General features: G+C 40.5%; 1 protein-coding gene across 2 annotated transcripts in view; it reads left to right on the forward strand.

The window, feature by feature from the left end:
* The window catches only part of sema4c (sema domain, immunoglobulin domain (Ig), transmembrane domain (TM) and short cytoplasmic domain, (semaphorin) 4C), a 102,775-nt gene that overhangs the window by 59,763 nt on the left and 17,240 nt on the right, over positions 1-25,772 (forward strand). For both annotated transcript variants that reach the window (XM_034595644.1, XM_034595645.1), the window contains 7 exons: positions 10,992-11,146; positions 15,951-16,013; positions 17,896-17,994; positions 18,393-18,489; positions 18,976-19,095; positions 21,653-21,804; positions 25,394-25,569. In XM_034595644.1, coding sequence (XP_034451535.1) covers positions 10,992-11,146; positions 15,951-16,013; positions 17,896-17,994; positions 18,393-18,489; positions 18,976-19,095; positions 21,653-21,804; positions 25,394-25,569 — 862 coding nt within the window. The remainder of the gene's footprint in view (positions 1-10,991; positions 11,147-15,950; positions 16,014-17,895; positions 17,995-18,392; positions 18,490-18,975; positions 19,096-21,652; positions 21,805-25,393; positions 25,570-25,772) is intronic.

The following is a 25,772-nucleotide window of genomic DNA, read 5'->3' on the forward strand; positions in this document are numbered from 1 at the left end:
TCTCTCTGCCGTATCTCCTCAAACCCTCCAATTACAGTAATGAGTGGTTGAGAGCGAGGCAGAGCAAGAGGCAGAGAGAGGCTGTGCGTGACTGGGAGGATAGATGCGCGGGGGGGGGGGGGTACAAGAGGAAGGAGGGATGGAAGATGGAGATTCATGGCCAACTGTTTATCTGCATTGAATGTCACTCATCCCCTGACCCCGCGCTGATTGGTCAGTGAAGATTAACAGCTGGGACCAGATGTAGGGACCTGGAGTGCTCTCCATCTCCGTACTGACTTTGTGGCAGCTGATGTGTGGGCTAGTGGGCATGTGGATTCAAATGAAGTCACAACGTGAAAGGCTGTATTTATCCAGAACACCTTCATGTGGCAGCAGCACCGTGGCTGAAACGAAGTTAACTGCTTCCGACGCTGTATTAAAAATCACTGCCATTTATCATCCTTATCCTTAAATCAATAGGCATGTGGGGTTTTGTACAGTTCACTGGATAAATTCACAGAGTCGCTTCCAGATATTTCACAACACAAAAGGTAAGACATCAACATAAAATCACAAGTAATGGATTCACATACTATTCGTACATTTTACATGATGAAACCTGATAACGCCACATTCAGTTCATCACCATGTGAAACAGCATTTTAAATGTGATTAATCCACATACAGGCACATGGAGTTTATATGGACATTTAACATGTGAAAAAAGTCACATGACACAAGCAGGCTTAGTCGTCACATGCCACATGTGTTTCAGGTTTCCAGGTAAAATATGAATTTCATGTGTTTACTCCTGGTAATGATGCATCATGATTTCATATCCTGTTGCTCAGAATGCCCAGTGTTCTTGGCCAAGGTTCCGAAACCCCAAACTGCCCCTGACAGCTGTACCAACAGAGTGTGACTGTTGTGTGAATAAAAATCCCTGCACATAGAAGCACTGTATGAATGTGTGTGTGAATGAGCGACTGCGTACTGTGAAGTGGTTGATGAGATGCTATACAGTCAATTAAGTGCATCAATTATACAATAGATTGACAGGGAAATAATCAGTCAAGTAATTATTTGAATCATGTACATGAAGGGGAAATCATTTCCTGTGTTGCAGATGCTAGGATTTGCAGATTTTCTCCATTTTACACTGAACTTCAAATGACTCCCATTTTAAATGAGATTTAATTAACAGTACACAGGCTGTTTTTGAAGAATAAATGATTGACAGATTCATCAGATATGAAAATAACAGTATTTCTCACTACACTGGCTTGTAGTATCACATTATCACTATTATTCCAGTCGTGAGTGCGGTGTTTTGTGCTCTAAATGGCTTCTTTTTTTTTTTACTTTTCGTGACTCCACCAAATACTATTAGAATAATTTCTAACATGAAACTATAGCAGTGCTACCCTGCACCACTGAGCTCTGCAGGCTCCTGTCTCTCTCTCTCTTTGTGTGTCATCAACACCACAGCAGAGTAGAAAAGGGCCTAACTCTTCGCAGCTGGTGCCCATCACAGCACCAGTCATACATGCCCGACCATGACGCTGGAATGGAAAAGCCTCACTTGTGGCATCAACCAGCTTTTGATTTGTTCTGCTTGATGTGGATTGCAAGGGTGACCCCCCCACCCGTCGCTTTCATTGCTCCTTCCCTCCCGCTTTCATCTCCTCCCCCGTCACCCTGTCCTTGAAAACCACCAGCCCCCCCATGGGTTCACTCGTTCACTTGTTGTGTTAATCCACTCTTACCACTTCCTCTCCTCCCACTCTTCCCATCCCTTCATCGAGCTCTCATCCAATTCTGCTGAATTCAAATCGCTCTATTGCCATGACTGTTTGTCAGACACAACAATGGTGAAGCTCTATAGGAAATACAAAGAGCACAAAATCAACAAACAAGGGCTTACACATTTGAGCCATGCAAAGACGAGCAATTATTCAGCTAAAAACCTTTAATTATGTATTCATCAACATACTTTTATTCTTTAGAGCATATTCATTCAGACATGAATGAGTTAAGCACATGGCTTTTTGTGTCACAGTCTGAATAATCCTATGAATATCAGTCATTCCTAATTTATAACAGCATTAAAATATGTTAACCTAAATTCTGCACACAATTGGAAAAGGTATTTTTGCAGATGCAGCTGTGTAGTCATGTATATCTTTCTCCTTCTCGTCTCTCTCTATCTTCATGCTCTCATTCTGTCGAACACCTGACTCTCTTTTGAACTTGTCGTCTGCTCGGCAGACAAAGCTTGTGCATCCACATGGGAGTGTGTGTGTGTCTTTGTGCGCTCCTTGTTGTTTTTCTCCCTCCTCAAAGAGGGTACCTGTTCAGATGAAGGTCTGGCGGAGCTCTTCGTGCACACTCGGGTATATCTGCATGTTTGTGTGGGCGCTGCATAACGTCTCCCCCTCCTCCGTCTCTCTCTCTGTCTGTCCGTCTGTCTGACTCTGCCTCTCATTCAGTGTTTGTCGCTGCTTCAAAGCTCTCCCTAAAATAGGCCCTTAATCATAGTTTGGTGTGTAAGTGGCTCGGCGGTTAGGAGCTATAAGCAGAGGCCGGGTGTATTTATAGCATTCAGGGAGGAGAAGGCTGGAGCACCACTGGAAGGCCGATGGGGTCAGATCACAGAGGCGAGGCCCACTTTGAGACCTTTTCAGCCGGCCATGAAACAACTGGAACTCCCCCTTGTCCCTCTGTCCACCTCTCGCTTCTCCTCTACGCCACAGTGGAGCTCTGCTTGGTCCGGCTTGGTTTGGCTCCATTTGCTGGTTTGGATGATGAAGCTGCAACAGGACCTTTAGTCTCTCTACAAAGACGTGTGTGTACATCGAGAACATATAAGCCGTTTTCAGTCACTCCTCCTGGGCTCTCACATCGGCTCCTTTGGGGTTCTATGGGCTTTTTGCTGGCTGGAGAAAGTCTGCAGATAGTCCAGAGACTCTCACTCATACATTTACATTCACACATACAGAACCTCTGAGAATCTCCGGAGGATCTCTGAGGTTCAGTGCATGTCTGAAAACAGCTATATAGCACAGACATAGAGGATGCCTATTCTGACAGCTATGGTCCTACACGTTGTCATAACCTACTATCAGCTACAAGTTTTAACAAAAACAGTTAAAACAGTAAATTACCAGACTTGTTTTGGTTTGGTGTTGTAGCCCATTAACCACGTTTGTACATAGTTCTCATTATTTCTGACAGTGAGAGAATCACATCACAGCTTGATTTCCTTTCAGGGAACCTTTAGTTTTAGTTCATCAACTTGCACAGCCTTAAAAATTGCTCGAGACAGCTCATCCATCAAAGTGAAAAAACGTTTGTCCCTGTTGCTTAATTCTAAGAAGATATAACATTCACTGCATTAGAGTTGGCTCCTGAAGTGCCTGCTTTTATTGCAGCACTGAAAAGAATTCACATTATTCTTTTCATAAAAACAAGGTTTTCCTTCTACATGGCATCATCCTCTTGATGTTTTGTTTCACTGTGTTTGGGTGACACTGCAGTTTGTGTAGAGGAACGGTGTGAAAATTCTCCCCAGTGAGTTGAAGTTTACATCCAGAACTCAAACATATCGTCTGCCAAACATCAAACACAAAACACATACAATAAGTAAAAAAAATTTAAGTCTTAGATGTTACAGCCTCCGGCAATGCTCCCAAAAAGCCTAAATGTTCTAAACTGTACTGATCACAGTACACAGCAGTTATCAAGGCTGAACAAATTACATTTCAACATCAAGTACTGCAGTTTAGCACAGTTTTTTTGATGTACCTGTACTTTCCCACAGTACTTTCATTTCATGGTAATTTATACTTCAATAATAACAATGCATTCCAGAAGGAAACCTTGTACTTTGCACCACACATTATTTAACAACTTTAGCTAATAGTTACTCTGAAGATTAATATGATAATCCAAGGCTTTGCTGTAGAATTAACTGTTCAACACTATAGAGTTAATATTGACTACACCTCTGCTGTGTCAGCACTCCATAATGGTTTAGGCTGCTCCCATTATCGCTACAGGGGAAGAAACTCTGGATTTGTTGCATTTCTCTAACCAGTTGTCTTGAATGGCACGAAGCCCAGGATGCTGCGACAGTGCTCCTGAAAAGTGGTGTCGGAGGGGAACTTGTTCTGGTGGAACATTTGCACTCGGGTAGGAGATAGCTGTCATTTAAATGGCTCTTTCCATGCCAAGAAGATGCCACAAATGAAAACGATCCAAATATTCGTGAAATCTCGCCATTAATCAGTGTGTTGGATGCAGGCAGAGGGTGCTGTCGGCACTGCTGTAGCCTGCCGCCGCCCACACATTATATCAACAATAATTTAATCAGTAATATCATTCATAATAATCTATGGTTTACTGGGGCCTTTTTCTAATTAATATGTACCTTATTATTAAATCTTAAATTTAAAAAGACATTCTTACAATTTGAAATAACTGTTAAAATGGTTTGCAGTTAAGTTAATGTTCCACCCCCTTTTCCCTTGTGACCCTTTTAAATGAAGCAATGTCTCATTTAAAGCTTAAAAAATTAAATGAAAGGGGAAATAAATATTTGACAGTTTATTTATTTATTATTCCTTAACTCATTTGGTGACCTTTTTAAATGTAAAATATAACCTACACATATTGTATAAAATGTACAAAAGTGCTTATGTGGCTCTTTAAAAGGCCAAGTATCGAATATTAATATTTTCTGGATCAGCTAAAATGATACATAATTTATATCAAACTCAGACCTGTACAGGTGATAACACCATGTTGTCTTCATGTTTCTTCTAATAAATCCCCAATATCTCTTCATTTAATCCTGTTTCAATTCAAGTACACACCCAAATGTCTGCCACACTCTCTTTGTCTCTTTCTACTACCCTCCTTTTTAGAGCCTCACCAGCATCAGAAGACAAACACACACACACACACACACACACACACACACACACACACACACACACACACACACACACACACACACACACACACACACACACACACAAACACAGAGAGAGAGCAGTCCCATAGTGCAATCTTTTATCTTAAAAAAGACAGACAAGTTTCTATGCCCTACTTTTTTCTATGCCCTAAGTTTCTATGCCCTCCTTCTATACTGTGCACCGAGTGGGACCTGAACCTGAATGTGATTCAAAACATTTTGTGTGAACCTGCTCCGATGTGTCCGGTCCTGAAGGATCCCGTCAGGCTCAGGTCGAGGATCCACAGATGCTCAGCTGAGGGTTCACCTGCAGTGCTGTGTTTCCAATGATGTGCAGCTCCAGCTCAGATAACTCTGTAAACCTTCATTTTCTTTTCCCTTCCCTCTCTCTCTTCTGTTTGACAATATTTATTTGGACTTCAAACCAGATCGAACAATTTTTTTACTTCAATAATGCGACTATCTCCCGATACAGCTTTCACTGAATGTGTAACTGCACTGCATCGTTTTTTGGGGTATTTTATGTCCACTGCTGACACTACAAACTTTTTTACGATTTGAGTTTGGTGCAGCGCTGTCCTTAGATTTTCGTTCAATCATTCCTGCCTTGTTACGTGTTCTTTTCAGTCTGTGTTATGTGTGTGAACACGGCTCTGCAGTCTCATGCCCTTTTAATGGGCATTGGCGTGGCGTTTACCTATGCTAATTGGGAAAAACTGACACATGCTTTCAATTTACGAACACATGCCATTCATCAATATAAGAACACAGATGCAAACAATTCTGCAGTTTAAGAACGCGTCATGAATCTGAGGTAGCGCTTTGTTAGAAAACTTCTTAAGAAAAGATTTAAGAAAATTCGAGGCCCATTGTTTCTTCTCACTCTTTCATTTAAAATCACCATCTAAACTGTTTTCTCTAAGCATCAAAGTGAGTCAGCCCAAACCACCCCTGCACACACATACACTCGGCATGTAAACTTTTACAATAATACTGGTCTAAAGGTTGAACCCGTTTTAGATGTCTGACATAAAGTGATGGCGGAGCTGATTCTTTCCAGCTAACAGCACAATGGCAGGATTCTGTGTGCTGCATTTCAATAGATGCATTCAGAACAAGGTTACTTCTGCGATGTGCTTCCTTTGTATTTTGGCTTTGTGCATCTTAATATGTCCATGCTGTTCTTTTCGTTTTCTGCTCAAGGAGGATGGCTCTTTATTTGCTAGTTAATTTAGCTTGAATTCAATTCCATCCAGCTGTAAAAACATCTTCAAAATTCTGTTTTTTCCAAAGCCTACAGACACTGTTGATTCAAATTTAAACTCTGTCTTTTAAAAATATACACACTTGTTCGCCTGCACAAAAAACTCTGATGAACCACATGTGTGGACGGCTTTGTTTCTGTCACAGAGAAACCTACACCCAAGCAGGTTACAATCTCACACTCGCACACACAGACACACACAACACGTAGCCTCGGGGCTGCCACAGTGTGGTGGCAGATGGTAAGTGCGTCCGCCCGTATCGCTTCTTAATGACAAAACTTAATGCTAAACTTTCCCTGTGTCAGTGTAGAGACGTCAAGTCACTGAGCAGGTACCCTGAGAACTATTCTGTGTGTGTGTGTGTGTGTGTGCAAGTGTGTGTGTGTGTGCAAGCGCGTGTCAATACATGTGTGTGCAAATACAGTATAATGTGTCTTTTAGCTTATACATAGATTGTATATATTCTGATTTGTGTGTAGCCACGTACCTTAACACAAGTGTGAGATTGTGCGCGTGTGGTTGTGTACATGCATATGTGTGTGTGTCTGTGTGTGTTTCTGGAGTATTTTTTTGCCTGGCTGTGTGGAACATGGCAGATGTGCTCCTTTCTCCCCTGAGGATGCTGCCTCTCTCTCTCTCTCTCTTTCTCTCTCTCTCCCTCTCCCTCTCCCTCTTTTCACTCACTCTCATCATACCCTCCAATGTTTATACACCGCTGCTCTTCAGATAATAAGCTGACTTCAGTACTTATCCCCCTTCCTTCCTTTGGTTGCTAATTCCCTGCCCTCTTCTATCTCTCCTTCTCTTTCCTCCCATCTCTAACAACATGTCTTCTCTCAGGTTTTTTAACCTTCAGTTGTCCAGATTGTCTGTAATGCCTGCTGAATGCTCACACAGAGGGAAGGTGGTTAGCTTTTGGGAATCTTTTCAGGGTTTTATTGCCCCTGGAAGTTTGAAACGTTTGTTTCAGGATTCTTTCACCTGAAAATATGAACTTTTATATAATATAAGTTTTTAACCATTACCAAAAAAGAACTCAAATTACCCAGGGGCCACTGACCACGTTGGTTTTCCAAGAAATAAACATTTTCGTCCCAGTTGTCAGGGTGTGTTTGGTCATATCTGACAACTTTGGCTGTTATGAGCTCACTAATTCTTCATTTGAAATCAAAGCCACTTGTTATGGTTTGATTCTGCAGCTTGTCCAGAAAATGAAGTGATTGTTTTCTGAAATAAATGACTGAGGGTAAATCGAATTTTGAAAAAAATAAATAATTAACACAACAATGATGATTATTTCGGGCCTCGTGAAATTGTCTCAAAAGGCAGATCCGTTCTCGCCGCCGGGCTGCAAATTAATAATGTCAAAGATTCTTGTTTGTCTATATTTTGGTGGCATGGTTGGTCTGAAATTGTCAGAACAGAACTGTGTTCAAACCTTTCATTATTCTGAGCACTTTTAACACTGAAGTTGACCTTTATTTTGTATTTTGGCGCCCCCTTTGGTGCAAAATGGTCAATGATTCAGCTGAAAGCAACGTTAATTTTGAAAGCGGCATTGGAGGAGATCACCTTGCATTTAAAGTAACAGATAGAGATGCCTTTAAATTAAATGACTTTGCATCATCATGGGTATTTTAATGATTAAACAGTTACACCATCAGACTTTAAGGAACAAGTCTTATTTTTCTAAGCTTTCCTTTCTTTTGTCTCTCTCCCACACACACACGAGCACAGCTCCTTCATCTTGTACAAGCTCCTCCACGTATATGTCTTATTTAGTCCCAACTAGGCCACAACGTCACATGAGCGTTTAGTCACACCATAAATCACACTAGTTCCTGACGTTCCCTCCATGGATTTCAGCTTCTATTTTCAGTCAGGAAGAAACGGTGAAAGAAGTGAAAAATATTCATGCTGTCGAAAACCCCCAAAACAGAAATATTCTTCTTCGGTTTATGAGATCACATTTCCTGCAGTGCGGGCTGTCGTCGGCTCGGGTTTTGCACACATTCTATCAGCCTAGATAGAGTGAGAGAGAGAGAGAGAGGGAGAACAAGGTGACATTACAACTAACACGAGAGTGGATAATGAAAACTAAACACCATCCTTTCTCTTTTCTCCTATCTCTGTCTTGCTTTCTTTTCTACTCTGCGCCAGTAGTATGTCTATATGCTAGTCAGGGGATTTGAAGTGTGTTTGTGTGTGTGCGTGTGCGTGTGCGTGTGCGTGTGTGTGAGTGAGGGAGAGAACAGCAAACCAGCAGGGGCATCTTTTTAAAATTCTGATGGGAAAAAGCGTCAGCACTGCATGGTTTTCCAACAAATGCAGATGGGACCGTGAAGAGAACGTTTTGTGATTTTCTCATAATCTTTTCGAGATTGTTTGTGTCGGCCTTGGAGCTGCAAAAATGAGAAATGACCAAAAATAAAATCCTGAGATAAATCACATCACTTTGGCTCGGCGATGTCAAAGGATCAATAAGTGGGTTTACAGGGGGCTAATATTCCATTAACACCCTGAGTGATGGCCTAATCACAGTAATAGGCCTCATTTGGGCCTTGTATTAATATGCGATCTGCATCTTGACGTGCACCCCAGATAATGAACAATCTAATCACAGCCACAGATTTATACCCATTATTAGTGTGCTTTTATAAGCATTCTTATGCTCGGCATTCCGCACACGTTGTCACTTGGATCACATTTTCCATTTGCAATAATGCTCCCAGATCCAACTCTAAATCCCTGTGTTGTTGTGTATAGGTGTTCTTTACAGCCTGGATTAAGCTGCTCCTGTTCGATAGAAGGTTTTATTTAATGCTGCAATGCTGAGTTTATGTCTTCGAAGAATCTTCAGCTCAAAAACACTGTGGTGAATTGGGGCAAAACATACGATTATTAATTGATTTGGTCATTTTGAAAATTTGTCTTAAGGGAATTTGATTGAACAAGTGCATGATTACAAACATCTTGGCATCCTGCTCAATCCCAAACTCACATAAAAGCACAGGCAAGCACCTTTTGAGGATTTGTCGCTAACATGGATAAAAAGATTGGAACTCTGCAGATTACACAGCCTCTCTGCAATTCCCAGAATATGGTGATATTATCTGTATTCATTAATATATTGCTCTTAAAAGCTCTAGATGCTTTTAGATTCATAGCTGGTGGCTGTAATGCTACACACCACCGCACCCCTCATCAAAACAAGGGCTGGTCTCAGAGAGCATCATTGCTTCTTGTTTATTTGCACAGATTTTCTAAATAGACGACCAGCTTATCTCGCTTCTGACGTGCAGATCTGGAACTTATCAGACTTGTCCCTGAAGACGTGCCTCTGCTCCAGGTTCTTAAAGTAAATACAGAGCTTAGGAAGCTTTCAGTGCAGCGTTCCATCCTGCAGCAATGATTTACAACAGATCGCTGACACAGATATTGTGGGAACTTTCAACAACTCATTAGGACCTGATGAGTTATAACTGCTCACATTTCTGTTGTGATTTTGTTACTCCTGTTTCTCAGGGTGTTTTAATGAGGTCAAATTGAATCTTGTAGACACTGAAGTGCAACGAGAGGGCAGACGTTTAACTGTCTATTCAACTGGAAATCACCAAGATCCTTTTTGCAATCAAAAAATAATTCATGTTTAAACTTGCATTAATTTAAAATGTTTTGCCACATAGGGGCAGTGCAACAACCTGTGATCACATTATGACATTATTACCATATAGCAAATACGGCAGCAAAAGTCTAGTGACATGCAGACATTAATAAAACATTACTATTCTGTGGAGTCATGTTTCTGTCCACCTGGCTAAAGCAATGTAATATTGGCTTCCTCCTTTTAGCTCAATGTTTATGCCTCCATGCTTGCGTCTGCTCCTGCATTATATTTTGGGTTGTTTATCCATCTGTCTGTCTGTATGTTGGTGCATACCTTTGTCTGTCTGTTCAACAAATCTGGCACAAACATTGCCTGATTAGAAATGTCTTGGAGGATAAAATGATGCAGCAAAGTCATTTTATATCTAAAAGGATCTATGTTCACTTCACTTCACTGTGACATCATAATGCTCTGGTCACTTTTCTGGCCACTATTCAACGGATGGGGAGTTTGTGGGCATATTTCCTGCAACTTTACTTGTTGGATGAGACATCAATTCTAGTTTTACCCAGAAACTCTTTAAGGCTCCTGGGTCTTTACCTGCTAAATGTTATATTCACCAGCAAGCTGCTAACCTTGTCCTACATACCTGCATGGGCAGCTAGTGCACCACTGGTTTAGCAGAGCTTTTTTTCACTGAAAACAGCTGCTTGATGATGTTGAACCAGTACTTTTGCTTTAAAGATTACAGAAAGGACAAGAAACCAGGTGATGTTTTCCCACAGGGGATTGGCGAGTAAATGCAATCCCCTGTGGTTGAAGATGAAGAGATGATTAGCTGGCCACAGGGTTCAAATGTTCAAGGGCTCCCAGAGGTTGTGACTGTGTAAGGTAGCCTCTGATCGTTCTGTGATTCACCACACTGTGCTTAATGAAGAGAAGAAATGTGGGAGAGATGAGGATGGATGACATGAAGCTATGGGCGGTGAGCGAGGCTCAGTGGTGTGAATAAGCAGAGACATCGACAAAATTGTGTAGTGTGAAATGTTCTTCTCAGGTCTGTCGTTTGTCAGCAGACCAGCTGAGCGACGGAGAGATTCGATATTTTGCACGTCACGTGTTATCAGTAACGTAATGCTGTATCTGTATGTTTTTTTATCAGATGTGCTGGACAGCATGGCGAGGTTCAGCATCCAGGGAGTGTTCAACTACAGCATGCTGACTCTGTCCGACCATGAGAGGGTTCTGTACGTCGGAGCACGGGAGGCATTGTTCGCCCTGGACCCCAACGACATTAGCAGGCAGCTACGGCCACAGGTAACACCAACACACGCACACACACACGCACACACACACGCACACACACACACACACACACACACACACACACACACACACACACACACACACACACACACTTTAAATGATTTATTCTTGACCAGTGTGGAGGATTAAAATTTACAAGAATTCAATATGGACAAGGGAGGAAAAACAATTATATCCGCGACACTGCCTGACTGCCGCTGCAAACACCCACACACTTTGAAAGGCTTTTATAGAAATGCAAGGAATCAGCTCACATGAGAATGACTATCACAGAGCTCCATTCTGGGCAGCTCAGGCTGACCTTGTTTCATTCTTTCTTTTTTTGGCTCAGTTAAGGACTCAAGGACATTTGAGAACTCACCAAAAAATCTGGCAGATAATCAAAGAAATGTTACACTATCATAATAAAGTCCAATGATTCCTTCTAGTTGTTGAGTCTTTTATTGGCTAAAAAAGTACAAACCGGTCAAGTACCTTAAAATCTTTAAAATGTGTTTTGAAGGGTCAAAAATATGATAAAATCAATTAATTTCTAATGCTAGCTAAGAGCTTTATTTCTTACAATATATCAACATTTCCAAAGCAGAAAACAGACCCAGGAGTATGGTTTTATATGTGCTTAATAAATAGTTTTTAAAGGGATGAACCAAACTGTTAAAGCATATTTCAGCCCAGAGAAACAAACCTTGCCCCAAAACTAACTAAATGTAGTAGAAGGTCATCGAATACAGAAGAATACAGTTTTGTGACGATGTGATAAAAAAAGTAGCTTGATAACTAACTTAACGTAAGCTTGAGAGCTAGCTAAAATGTTGACAAGATTTTATTGATTGTAAAAAGTAATGTCATTTGTTTATTATATGGATGATTTCTGAAGTTAGCTTCAGCTAAGTAGCTAAACTAGCTGAAAGGGCTAATTAGACTTTCAAGCCATCATTCTTTTAAGCTAGCTACCCAAAAATGAAATGCTTTTTTTCATGTGTTTGACCAAGTGAAGGCTGAAGTTATATTTTTTATATTCCTTTTTATAACCCATTTAAATGATCCTACTAAGAATATTAATTATCCCTGTTTCCAGTTCTATTTGTTAATCAGGATTTATATTATATGATGATATTTGGAATCTGTTTACTTTGTTTCCTGATACTTTGCCAGGTCATTACTTTATCTGGAGGTTATTTGTGTTATCAGGTGCTAAAAGCCTCCAACACTAATGGTGTGAGTAAGCTGCCAAGTATTAAGATCATAATATGTTTAGCTACAGGCTCCAATATTTCACCTCTACCAGAACAAACAGACCTTTTTCTCGAGGTTTATGATGTACTTTTTCAATTATGTTTTATTTTTTTATTGTCCTTGTTTTAATTTGTGGATGTTGTGTTTTTTCTGCGAAGCACTCAAGGGCAAACTGTTTGTTAAAAACGCTACATAAAACCCTTGACTTGACTTTATACACATACACTTACACACATACAGAGACGCCGGAGCCTCAGAGACTCAATATCCTTTCGCCTTGTTCCTTCTGTAATTGGTCCATATTGCAATCAATACAATTACAGCAGTCCAATTGAGGCGTAGAGAGCAGCCTGCAGCGGTTTGGGGATCGTTCCCACTGTAATGAGCAGTTATTAGATGCACACACACACATACACAAGCGGGGGCTGTTTGAGTGAGGGTTATGAGACTTACAGTAATGATAAGACCACCTGTTGTCAGCCCCCAGTGTGTGATGTAGAGTAAAGGAGCCAACAAAGAGAAATGACGGAGGGAGGACGAGTGAATAATCCATCCCCTCTGTCACCATCTGCCCATCACTTCCTCAGCCCTCCTAACTGCTTCTTTCTGTCTTCTCTGCTGCCATGCTCACTGTCTGTCTTCATTATTTTTATGTCTGTATCTTTTCCCTGAATACTTTCCACCGATTGTTTTTTTTCCCAGGATTTAAGACTTTTTGGAGACACAGCTCCCATTTGTGTCTGAAGTGCTTTCTTTATTTAGTTTGATTCGGTCCCATGTTGATTGTCCATTGTTCCGTGGTCTCATCTCTTAATTTTGTTCAGTGGTTCCTTGTGACAACTCAGACACCACTGATAGAATCCTTACAAACCCCTGTTTTATTTCTGCAAAGCATTTACACCACAAAATGTTTCACAGATCACGTGTCCTTCACTGCAAGTTCAAATGACATAGGATGCGGTCCACATGTCCACCTATCCTTGCTCTGCAGATCAGAATACTTTTCCAGCCTGCACTTCGAGTTACTTGAGAACTCGTGTTCAGCTCAAGGTCTTTTTTTATGCATTTGCTGTTGGCCAAAGCTGCAGTGTGATATAAAACATCCGAAATTAGCATGTGCTTTTCGAAATGTGGCCGGGTAATATCACTGACTTCTTCTCCAAGTAAAATGTTTCCACTTGAAGTTTAATGGTGGAGAACTTTTCACTGACTACATTAAATACTGTTATTAACCAAACGTACTTACTCTCTGCAATCTAACTGTCACACAAAGACTCGAAGATGAAGAGTTGAGACATTTGCCCTCGGGCTGTAGCTCATTATTAGTTCCATGTGTTAAAGGGCGAGAGAGAGAGGAGATTTATTTTGGCAGATGTCTCTTTGTAGGATGTTTGCCATCAACAATGGAAGCTACTGCTACTTGTTGATATGTGTGGAACCAATGAATTTTCTTGGACTCACTGTGTCATAATGTTGAGAGACAGACCAGGGACAAAGAAGAATCCCCTGGGAAATTATAAGTAACAATAAACTGTTGTTGGAGCTGTGCTTAATAGAATCTTATATTTATTCAAAATCCAAAGTCCATAAATATAACCACAGATCCTGAAGATAATATTTCACAGCCACTGATCCTAATGATTAATTTAGTTATTAAATCTTAACCATTATAATGCCTTCACTTCTTCAGTGAACATAGGAAGTCTGTGAAAATTAAATGTGCATGTTCAGTGGACAGTACGATGAAGGGTAAGTGAATTTTCCTATGACTTTTCAGTAATATATTAGAAATCGTAACAGAATTCTTATTTAGCTAAAAAAAAAAGACATATTCTATCTGGAAACATTTTTATGCTCCTGAATTTGTGCAGATATTGGATCACACCAAAGTTAATTTTCATGGTCGACCAGGTGATTCATTATTTCCTATTCACGACCATTAAAAGTCACTATTATTATACCACATAAAAGTAAGTATTACTCAAGTTTACGACTACTGGAATGTGGCAATAATCCATTGTTTGATTGCTGTTGGTTTAAATCCAGTCAAGTAAATCAAGAGTTTAATTGTGAAATTAGAGCAGCTCTCAGCCTGTAACGGTCAGTGTAATTATTTCTAATGGTGTGGAAATGCCTCAGTAAATACAGTTCATATTTTAGACCTCTGTCAATAGAGCAAAGTTTAGCCGTGTGTCACAGTCATTAAAAAAACAGCTACTGTAAATACTACAGGATAGCAACGGTCATCAGTAAAAAGTAGTACATGGAGAGTGCACCTGTCATCTTTATTTTCTTCTCACTTACATTTTTCAGCAGAATTGAACCTTCTGTGGGACAAACGCCTGTAGCTGGAGTCATACTTTATACAGGTGTATTTCTTGCCAGTCCATTTCTCCTTCCTTTCCATCCTGTAGACAATAGTGTGACCATTAGGGAGTTTCACTGCAGAGAGGGGGACCTCACACTTTCCGACCAATAATCGTTGATGGGGCTGACTCCGTAGCACCATTGCCAGGGACTGAAACCAAAGTGCTGATTTGTCCCAGAACTACCTGGACAGCTCAGTCCACGGAGTATTTTCACAGATTTAACTGTTTCATTAGTTCAGGGTGAACTAGTACAACTTGTGCTCCAGTCTTAACTACTTTTCACCTACTTGATGGATCAAAACCTATGCACCTGCTCGCATCTTTGTCTGCTATAGTGCATTTATCATCAATTTGTACTTTTCATCACCAAAATACACTCGTAAAATGGAAATAGTTTTGCTCTATAATTACTGAATGAGTCTGTGGTTGTTACCAAAGTTACAGGAGCTAGTGATCAAGTGGCTTTTGGCAAAGTTAAGCAAAGTGGCAGCAAAGAAATAATGATCTATCTCTGCACCCAATCAGAAAGAAATTACGTGATGACATTTGAGTCTGTTTACTGTGTGCATTCATTTTTCTGGTGTACACCATAGCCTGCATACAATGATGGACAATGTGTTCCACTTCCTCCCACTGAGCCAAAAATGAAGCCAAAAAATGTTGGATATGAACAGCGCCATCTAGCGCATTTGGAGCCCGAGTGTTCATTGTAGCTGTCAGGGTGTAGACGGGTTAGTGACACTGATATATGCATTTCACTAATCATGAGTCAGAGATATCTGTCAATCATGACGTTTTGCCCCAATTTTATATCATCAAATAACTAATTCAAACAAAACTTACTGGAAAATTAACTCTTGGACATCAGTGTTATAAGAACTACCTAAAATGAGAAAATCACCAAAATGTATTTGATGTGCATTTTGACTTTTTAGCCCCATCCACTAACATGGAGGAGGTGGGGTGTATGAGCTGTACTGCAGCCAGCCACCAGGGGGCATTTGAGACACTTTGGCTTCTCTTTTTTGGAGCTGACATGTCATCCATCTTCATACACAGTCTGCCATCTACACCAACAAATGGACATTATGCACTGATACATAATATACTTGTGGATTTTATTAATTATGGGTCAAAGGCAGACATCATCTTTCCTGGATACATCACATCTGTCTCTGTTGTTTCTCCAGATCGACTGGCCGGCTCCGCAGGATAAGAAGAGAGAGTGTGTTACCAAGGGGAAGAACAACCAGGTAATGTGGATTTTTGCTGACAGAGTTGCTGTGGTTACCTGTGGGGTTTTTAAGACAGGAGTTTATTAGAGCAACATTCCTTACGTATTTCATAACATCTATGAAGTCAGTGTGGGGTTTCAAACTGTAAACATTCCAGTCATTACATTAGCTCACAGTGAAGAGCATCTCCCACCCAAAATCAACTTTTTAGGCGGTTTGATACAGGAAGTGTTTTGTCATGAACAACAGAAGGTATATGGAGGTCTCGTTCCGAAGCATATTGAGTCTTTAAGAGTTAAAGATCATAAACACAATACGATTCAATACAATATATTCTTTAGCTATGCCACATTATATAACACACACTATAACTGCTGTGTGTCTACCCAAGTGTTGACTAATCTTTTCATCTAAGAGGCTATTCCTTTAGTGTATATAAATTTGTACACAATATGTACCAAACGGAGAAGCAGTCCATCAGTGCATACAAAGATGTAACTCATCTTGATTTTTCATCTTATAATGATATTAAAAGAGAAGTAATTCAGCCTCATGCCCAGAGAGTGACTCGGCCCCAGCTCCGTACTTTAGTCTCTGCAAGAGCCTCCCGCTGCTCAGGCTGCATAAAGTGCATTTGCAAGAAGTCTCTTTAAATATTTTATAGAATCAGGCAGAGCTTTTTGAAATGGAGATAAAACGTCTCTCGTTGCACAACAGCAAATTTTGATGTGATTTTAAACAGAAGGGGAAATGGTTCACTTTCGTGCTGCTGCAGCAGCAGCAACTTTAACTAAAATTGACTCCAACTGTAGTAAAAAATACATGTGGAGGAATTAGATTACCGGAGGTTTAAAAATGCTCTGATGCAATATTCAAACTTCACCTCCAGAAAATTGACAGTTTTCCTGTTTGTGGCGGATAAAAATCATGCATGATGGAGATGGTTGTACAGAGCTAAAATATCTGTGAATGCTGACATGCATATGGTAACAGGCATTTAGTCCACGTGCAAGAACAACCATATGGTGTTTACACAGCCCATCATTATGTTTAATGATCAGTCCTTTAATATAATGTTGTTGTTGGGGGCTTGAAACAGGCCCGTCTGCCTGACACATCACATCCTGATTATCCCCAGTGATTGTAGGAGCTGTAAAAAATAATTTTAAAAAATCATATTGCTTGTATAACAGCCACGATACTGATATTGTTTTGCTGCTTCAAAGGCAAGATCAACGGGACGCACTGAATAATTCATTCTTCCAGTACAAATCATGTGAGAGCATCTGTTCCCAATTCCATTCAAAGAGCTTTATTGTTCATCACAGTGCCAGCATTAAAGGGCAGTTCCCATAAAACAGTGCATATATTATACTGCTAATTGCTCACATATCGTTTAAATGGAAACAATCTGTCGCTTTTTTGTTTGGTGTAAATGTTGCTGATATAATGTGGCTGTATCACTACAATATCTATTAAGATTCTGTTCTCGACAGCACATGAACTCTTGCATACCAATGTTTAAGTTGACTGACGTCATCCAGCAAACCCCGAAACACATAAGAACAAAATCTTAGATGTGTGTTCAGTGTTTTTAACAATTTGTTTACCCAGGACAATAAAAAATGGCTGCCGCCCAAAAGATCCACATCTTCTGGCCGGCCAATCCGGACTGGCCGATTAATTTCACACATTTTTAATAAGGAGACATTATCTCAAACATTAACTAGTTTCAAGGTTATTGAGGCATTTCAGGTGAATTAGGATTTAAATGAAGTCACAATGAAGGATAACAGTAAATCTCTGAGGACATGTTACTGTACTTAATGGAAGACTTCACCTCAGCAGAGGGCAGAATAGCACTGTGGTTATTTGACAAACCATTCTAATTCCTTCACAGACCGAGTGCTTCAACTACATCCGCTTCCTGCAGAGCTACAACCACACACACCTCTACACCTGTGGCACGTACGCCTTCCAGCCCAAATGTACTTATGTGGTGAGTATGCATGTATGTCCACGTGTCTGTGTGTGTGAATGTGAGTGTGTGTGCACGCGTGCTGCAATGTGTATGCTTTTCCCCAGCAGGTAGTGAGCCATAGCAGTGCTGACAGGTGTCAAACACCGACAAAATAAAAATAAATGGAATGGAAATATTATCTCACGCTGTGTCAGCTGAATGTGTGAATGCTAGTGTGTTAGGGTGTATGTGTGTGCGTGCATACATGTGACACTGATGTGACAGGACAACATGGCGAAGGGTGAAGCTATGGTCCTTGTATCTGACAGACAGAGCTTGGTGCTGTGTCATGTGGGTCAAAATACATACTGGCCACAAACCAACCATGTTCCTAATTGTGTGTGTTTGTGTGTGTCTGTGAATGTGTGCACTTGCAGAATGCAGACTTTTTTACCCTCAACATTGCAGCTCTTGAAGATGGGAAGGGTAAATGCCCATATGACCCTGCCAAGGGGCACACTGGCCTGATAGTGGGTAAGTTTGTGTGTGTATATATATATTTAAGCTCTATGCATGTACACAACTTCACATGCACACATGTTATAAATACACCACAGACAAGACAAACAATATACATTTTTTTATTATATAGGTAAGTATCATTTGGATCATTTCATCACAAGAAATATAAACAGACTGGTGTTTATAAAAAAGTGAAGATCCTCATCTTTTTACAGCACCAGCAGAATCACAAGTTGCGCATTAAATTCCACAAACCACTCACTGCAACATTTCCCATTTGTTTCGTACGATTGCACTGAGAGTCCACAAGTCTAATTTAACTCTGCATGCTGCATTTGCTTCAGTCTGAACAGCTTCACTGAATCTACTGGCACGATTGTCCATTCTTACTTTGGGGCCTCCCTGCTGAATCACTGACCTTCTCTCATTGTAAGCCTCTACAATAGTGTTTTGAAAAAGAAACAGTATTAAAGTAAAGCTTGTATTTTGTTGCTACAGATAAGGAGCTGTACTCTGCAACGCTGAACAACTTCCTGGGTACAGAGCCTGTCATTCTGAGGAACCTGGGCCTGCAGCACTATAGCATGAAGAGCGAGTACTTACCTGCCTGGCTCAATGGTAAGTTACACAAGGGACATTCAGAGAAAGCAATGGTAGGACAGATAGAGAAAAGAAGTTTGCAAAAAAGAAATTGATTAAAATAACATAAGAATTTTCTTTTTTTGGGGGGGGGGGGCAATGCTCAAATTAGGTGTGAAACAAAAAAAGCCCCAAATTGCCAGTCTTTGTTATTTCTCCTAGAATTCACAGTTCACTAAGTAACGATCATTTGCTTACTGTTGCTAAACCTGTTAAGTTTTCACTGAGTTTTTGATTTTCACATAGAAGTAAACAACAGCAGGTTTTTCATTTCAAGTCAACCGTCGCTCCGTATTTAACAAGTGGGCTGAAAAACGCATCTCCAGCTGTCTTATAATGGTTCACATTTTAAAACGTCAACTATATAAAATGTTTTTAAATGGGCACTTAATGGCTGCATTCATGTGAGGATGCTAAAAGACTGTTAAGCTAAAAGCTGGCTCAAAGTTAGCATCCTCACCAGTTAATGTTGCAGGTAGAAGAAGGAACAGCTTCCTGCTGGTATTGCAGATGAGACAGTGATATAGATGGTGACATAATTAAAATTCAATCTCAACATCATTTTACTCTTACGTAACCCCGCTTGGTTGCTTTCTATAGAATGTAGAGCAACACAGAGGTTGAATTTCAGTCTCACTTTGTATTTTCAAACTAAAATGTTTCATAAATTCAAATAAAAAGGCATTAAGAAGAAGAACTGAAACATGAATATTTTAACTGTAATGTGATCTTGTGTGGTAGCTTATGATTCTGCAGCCTATGCTTCTTTCTACTCGATAGGTTATTTGTAATAGCTAGAAGCCGTGTTTGGACTACTAGCTAGTAGTGGATAATGTGTGATTGACAGCTAGTACCATCCAGGTGGTTCAGGTGGCAGGTGTTGGTGGGTTGTGCTGTGTGTTTTAGTCACACTGACCCATCGCTCCTCGTAATATGGACTTCTGGTTTCCAAAAACCTGTATGGAGCTGGACTAAATGCCCTCAGGCATCAAAAGTGCAGCTCACATACCGATGGGTGTTGTCACTTTTTTGAGATTAATAGACTGTTTAATGATTTTCTTTAGCTGTGTGTGTGTGTGTGTGTGTGTGTGTGTGTGTGTGTGTGTGTGTGTGTGTGTGTGTGTGTGTGTGTGTGTGTGTGTGTTGGTTTTGTTAAGGTGACAAAAGAAGACACCACACCAGACGACAGTACAAAGAAACCGATTATCACCTCGTCCATTGCAGTGTGCTGGGAAAGGGTTTAGAAACCTGTCACGTTTAATATTGAAAAATTATACTCAGAAGAAAAGTTAAATTGATGGTAAAATATGCTTGTGTGGAATTCAGGAGTGTTAGGTTTAGGTTATTTTCTTTTTTCCCAAAATACAGAGACACTGACAAATTACATTTGTATTCAAATCATAGAAATCACATTAGGCTTGATAATGAAGGACTTTTTAAACAGGCTTTCATTTTTTTTAAAGTGCCATAAACGTGCAAAAGAACAAGAGACTGAGTTGCAGGAAATGAAATGCAGGTCTGCGTCAGCAAAGGATCATTATCTTTTTTTGTGTGCGCACCTGTGTGTGTGTGTGTGTGTGTGTGTGTGTGTGTGTGTGTGTGTGTGTGTGTGTGTGTGTGTGTGTGTGTGTGTGTGTGTGTGTGTGTGTGTGTGTGTGTGTGTGTGTGTGTGTGAAAATTGATGTTGAAAGAGCGTTAGCATCGGCAATGAAAAGATAGAGGTGAGGAGAATGAATGGAGAGGAAGGAAGGAAGAACGCAGACGGGGCTGAGGTTTGCATGTTTGATGTGCAAGTTTTTTATTCCGGCTGATGCAGATATTTTAATAACAACTAGACCTGCAATTAAACAAGCCTTACTTTAATTTAATCATTTAATCGGCCTGGTTTTTGAGTTGTAGTGTCCAATGATGGTTCAGAGGTTTTTAAACTGAAAACAAAAGCTCATCTAAGGAAACAATGTATCCTTGTAATAAAAGAAATGCCTTCGCATAAAAATAGTTCAAGCCTCCAGCTGCCTCAGTTAAAAAAAAGTCTTTATCTGCCTTTGAACCTAATGAAGACCAGATGAAGAGAGAAGCTGAGAAAGACAGCAGCAAGGGAGGACATGAGAGAGAGTGAGAAGGACAAAATGGACTGTGAACAGGGAGCACTGGAGAGACAGAGAGCGAGCGATGACTGGAGGAGAGATAAGGCGAAGGAGAGAGTGATAATAGAAAAGAGACAGAGAGGTGAGACTGGGTGGTAGGGAATGAGATGGAGGTGTCAAGCTTGAGTGTCTTTATGTGTGTGTGTGTGTGTGTGTGTGTGTGTGTGTGTGTGTGTGTGTGTGTGTGTGTGTGTGTGTGTGTGTGTGTGTGTGTGTGTGTGTGTGTGTGTGTGTGTGTGTGTGTGTGTGTGGTGTGAATCAGTCCACATGCACCTACGGGCTGAAACTGTCTATTTATCCTACTCTGACTTACATATGTCTTTACTAGTTTGTACATTCTCTGAGACCTCTCTCTCCCTCTCTTTGTGTGTGTGTTTGTGTGTGCGCAGAGCCAGACTTTGTGGGTTCTGCCCTGGTGAGGGAGAGCAGCGGCAGTAAAGAGGGCGATGACGACAAGATCTACTTTTTCTTCAGTGAGCGAGCGTTGGAGCTGGACTGCGACACGGAGCTCAATGTGGCCAGAGTTGCCCGCGTCTGCAAGGTAACACACACTAATCACAACTGATCTCTGATCAGATTCAATTAGGGATCTCCCAAAAAACCACCTTATCCTCACTTTCAGTGCTGTGTACCTGTGGAAGTTTATTAATGAGGGAAGCAAACAAAAAGTACAAACTAATTCAAGCAGTAATCAATCTGCGAGTGACTATTTAAGATTAAGCAGGAATAGATCTGTAAGCACAAAACGAGATCTGACTGTAAAATAGTAGTTTCATGCATGATTCACTTAAAATCAGCTGTTTTCTGCTTCCTGCAGCTGTTTGGACAGATGTTTCTGAACACTTCATATTGTTAGACAGCCCTTGCTACAGTTGATGACCCACAGAACTGATATACTTACTTCTACAGCTGAATGAAGATATACAAAATAAATGTTTATTTTAATATTTAGTAGTAAAATATAAGTGTGATTTATAAATATAAATATATATATACATAGCTTAGCATTAGCATCATTAGCATCATATAGCTTGATGACGTTTACAAAGTTATGTTAAGATCCGATTAGTTGGTCTGTCATGTAACGGTTACAAACTTCCAGACCTGAGAGCGCGCAATTTTCTTAAAAGTGAAATAAAACCATAGTGTTCACTTAATACAATTTCTCCACGAACATCGGCTGAAAAGATCGCTAACATTACGATTTTTTCTCAAATGACTCTCCAGTATTCACAATACACATGAGAACTTATTATATTTTTCCTGTTCATCCACCATGCTATATACAGGCCAAGTGGTGTGTTTGATACTTTCTTTTCAATTTCTTTTACAATTCTTTGAATTAAACTGCATTTCTTCTGTTCATCCACTATGTCATATGCAGGCCAAGGTAATGCCCTAAAAGTAAGAACAGTAGAAACTTACTTTCTTTACAATTTCTGTAAGACATGCTCTGATAGATTAAAATAAAGTTCCTTTTTTTAAGAAACTCTTAAAACTAAAATAAATAAATGAATTTGGGTAATCTGGGACTTTTCTTTTTTCAACTTAAACTTCTTCTTCCTTTCGATACCTTGTTTACACATTACATCAACATATTATACCTTTCTGTAATCCTTAAGATGTGTTCTAACCACACCAGGAGAACGAATGGAGATATTCTACTCAGAGGAGTCATGGCACGACATTCAAATTTGACTCCAAACCGCATCATTTACACCGTGTTTTTAGCCTAAATGTCCCCTGTGATCCACGCGCGAACGCGGCTCCAGAGGAGGATTACAGCTGACATTTAGGCTAAAAACATGGTGTACATGACACAGTTTCAAGTGACTGGCATCACATGATGTCCATGCTAAACCTGTAGAAAAGTCTTGTTGACTAGATTTTGTTGGAACAGGAAATAAACAGACTGAAGCGTAGGTGTCCACGATTACCCAAATTCACCAATAAACCACAAACAAATGGCTGCATTAACACCAGCATTAGGTGAAGACAATTGCATTGACATAGATTTATTTGGTAATTAACACATTAATTTGCTTAATGAATGGCCTTGTTAGGAGTATGGATTAGGTTCAATATATCATTGTGATCATGCCCAGACATTTGAGGTGCTTCTGGTTGTGAGGAGTCAGTCAGTGAGACTTTAGAGACTTTCTTTTTATTATGTATGATTCCAGTGACCTTTTTTTGGTGACTCAAGCAAGAGTTTGGTGTCATGTTACAGCAACTAACGACCATATAATCCCAGTCAGAACCCTTTAAACTGACTAGAATAGCGACAGATTGTCAGCAGTCTGCGGAGTTGTGTGCAACTGAGTGTACAATATATGCAGTGTTTTATGGGAAGTTCCCTTTCATGTCGGAGCTGTGATGAACAATAAAGCTCTTTGGATCAAATTAGAAACAGATGCTCGCACATGATCTGTACTGGAGGCTGGAGCGATGAATAATACAGGGCGTCCTGCTGATATTGCTGCACAATGTCTATATCTCACTGCTGTAATGTGAGTATTTGCATTTATAATTCCAGTTTTTTTATGGCTTTAATCACTGAGGGTAATGAGAGAAAATCTGGTGACTGGGCTTCTTTTGAATCCAAAGAATAAGCTGCATTTCAGCATCTCAGGGTCCAGACGCTCTTTCAGAGGGTTTTTCCAACATGACAATAACTCAGTCAGGCTAATCGTCTGGAACAAATGTATACTTGTTTGTTATTCGGATGCAAAGAACACAATGTGTGTACAGAGGCATTCATGAGGTGAATGTCAGGCTAGGGAAATGCAACATTACCAGCAGCAGCCAACCAGAGCAGAAAAGGGAAAAGACGATCAGGATAAAAAGTATGTAAATACCAGGTTTAAAGCAGAAGAAAAACATCTTGATCTTGGATAGAAAAGTCTAAAATGCCAGAGATGCAGATTGAATGGCAAAACACGCCAGGTTCCCGTGCTGCCTCTGCCTCCTCTCTCCAGGCTTATCTTAACATTTGATGTCGGGTAGCACCTCGATTTGCATTAACATGATTTGATTGGCTGGTGCCTTCAAATTGATTCAAAGGTTGAGCTCTTTTCAACTTCTACCCCAAGCAGCACAAGCAAAGGCATGCAATGGAGCCACAGTGCATAACGTCACCCCTTTCAAAATCAATAAGCAGCGTTGAAGCCTCCGAGGCGTATGTGTGAGTGCTCTGTGATGACTTTGGTTGCACCTCATAGTGATGTCACAGTGTTCTGACCAAACAGGTCAGGTGGAACTTTGAAGACTATCTCTGTCTGTAGCTCTATTTTTTATGTAGCTCTTTCTTCTTCAGAGAACATCTGCACACAGGTCATACTCACATGTCTCTCACTGTTATCAACAGTTCACTGTCTGTTTCTGGGATGACTGTGAAGGTGCTGATACGGTAGATAGCAAAAACAAACGTGTCTGTGTCTCATGATCAGTTAGTCTCTCTTAGTGGGACAGAGGTAATTGGGATCGACAATTACCATTAGTTAAAAACGAGATTTAGTATAGTAATATAGTAGTATTAGGTACCCAATAGTCTGTAGCCCCATGAGGAATAACCCTAAGTATGTGTAAGTATGACATAGTTAACAGAGTTGGGTCACTTCACACAGTTTCCTCTTGTACTGCTCATCTCTCTTCTCCCCGATATGGGTCATCTCTCCTGAACCTTCTTCCAGCAGTCATACGATTTCCATCATGCCCTACAGACAGACGCATTTTAAAACATAAAAGAAATGACAATGCTTTAGTTAATAATGTGCCATAAATGGTTCTTCCACAGAAACGTTACATCTAGTCAGTGCTGGACAAGATGTCTCCTGCTTCACTGTAATGTCTCTGCTCACTGCTGTGACCCTGAGGTCTCAAGTTTCCACATCACACTTTAAGCTGAATGCTGGGCCATGACTGGCTGCTAATCTGGTTAGCACGATATAAAATCACTAAGAAATAGGATTTTCCTCAGTACAATGGGTGGATCTGTAAACACAACTTGTCCAACCTTGCACAATGAAGCTTAAACATTCAAATAAAAAGACAAATTAAACATATACCTTCAAGGAACTTATACATAATTGTTCCATTTCATAGATAACACCTAATGTGTCCTTTCTCAGGGGGATCTGGGTGGTACCAGGACCCTGCAGAAGAAGTGGACCACCTTCCAGAAAGCCCGGCTGGAGTGCTCCCTCCCAGAGCGTCACGTCTCTTTCAACAACCTGAGGGCCGTCTTCACGCTGCCGGGGCAGGACTGGCGAGGAACCACCTTCTACGGCATCTTCCACGCACAGTGGTGAGTTAGAGCAGCCACTGTCACAGACATGAAGCAGTAACTCTTCTGCAGTAACCTCGGGTAAATGTGAGTCAATTACTATGTCTGCAATCTGCCAGACACAACATCCCCATGCCGACATGTCAGATACTGGGCTTTTAATAAAATCATGAGTCAGACATGATGGCTCCATTTTATGCTCTTTGTGCGATTAGGAAGTCTAG

This window comes from Hippoglossus hippoglossus, chromosome 9 (genome assembly GCF_009819705.1).
Source record: "Hippoglossus hippoglossus isolate fHipHip1 chromosome 9, fHipHip1.pri, whole genome shotgun sequence".
NCBI classification, from domain to species: Eukaryota; Metazoa; Chordata; class Actinopteri; order Pleuronectiformes; family Pleuronectidae; genus Hippoglossus; species Hippoglossus hippoglossus.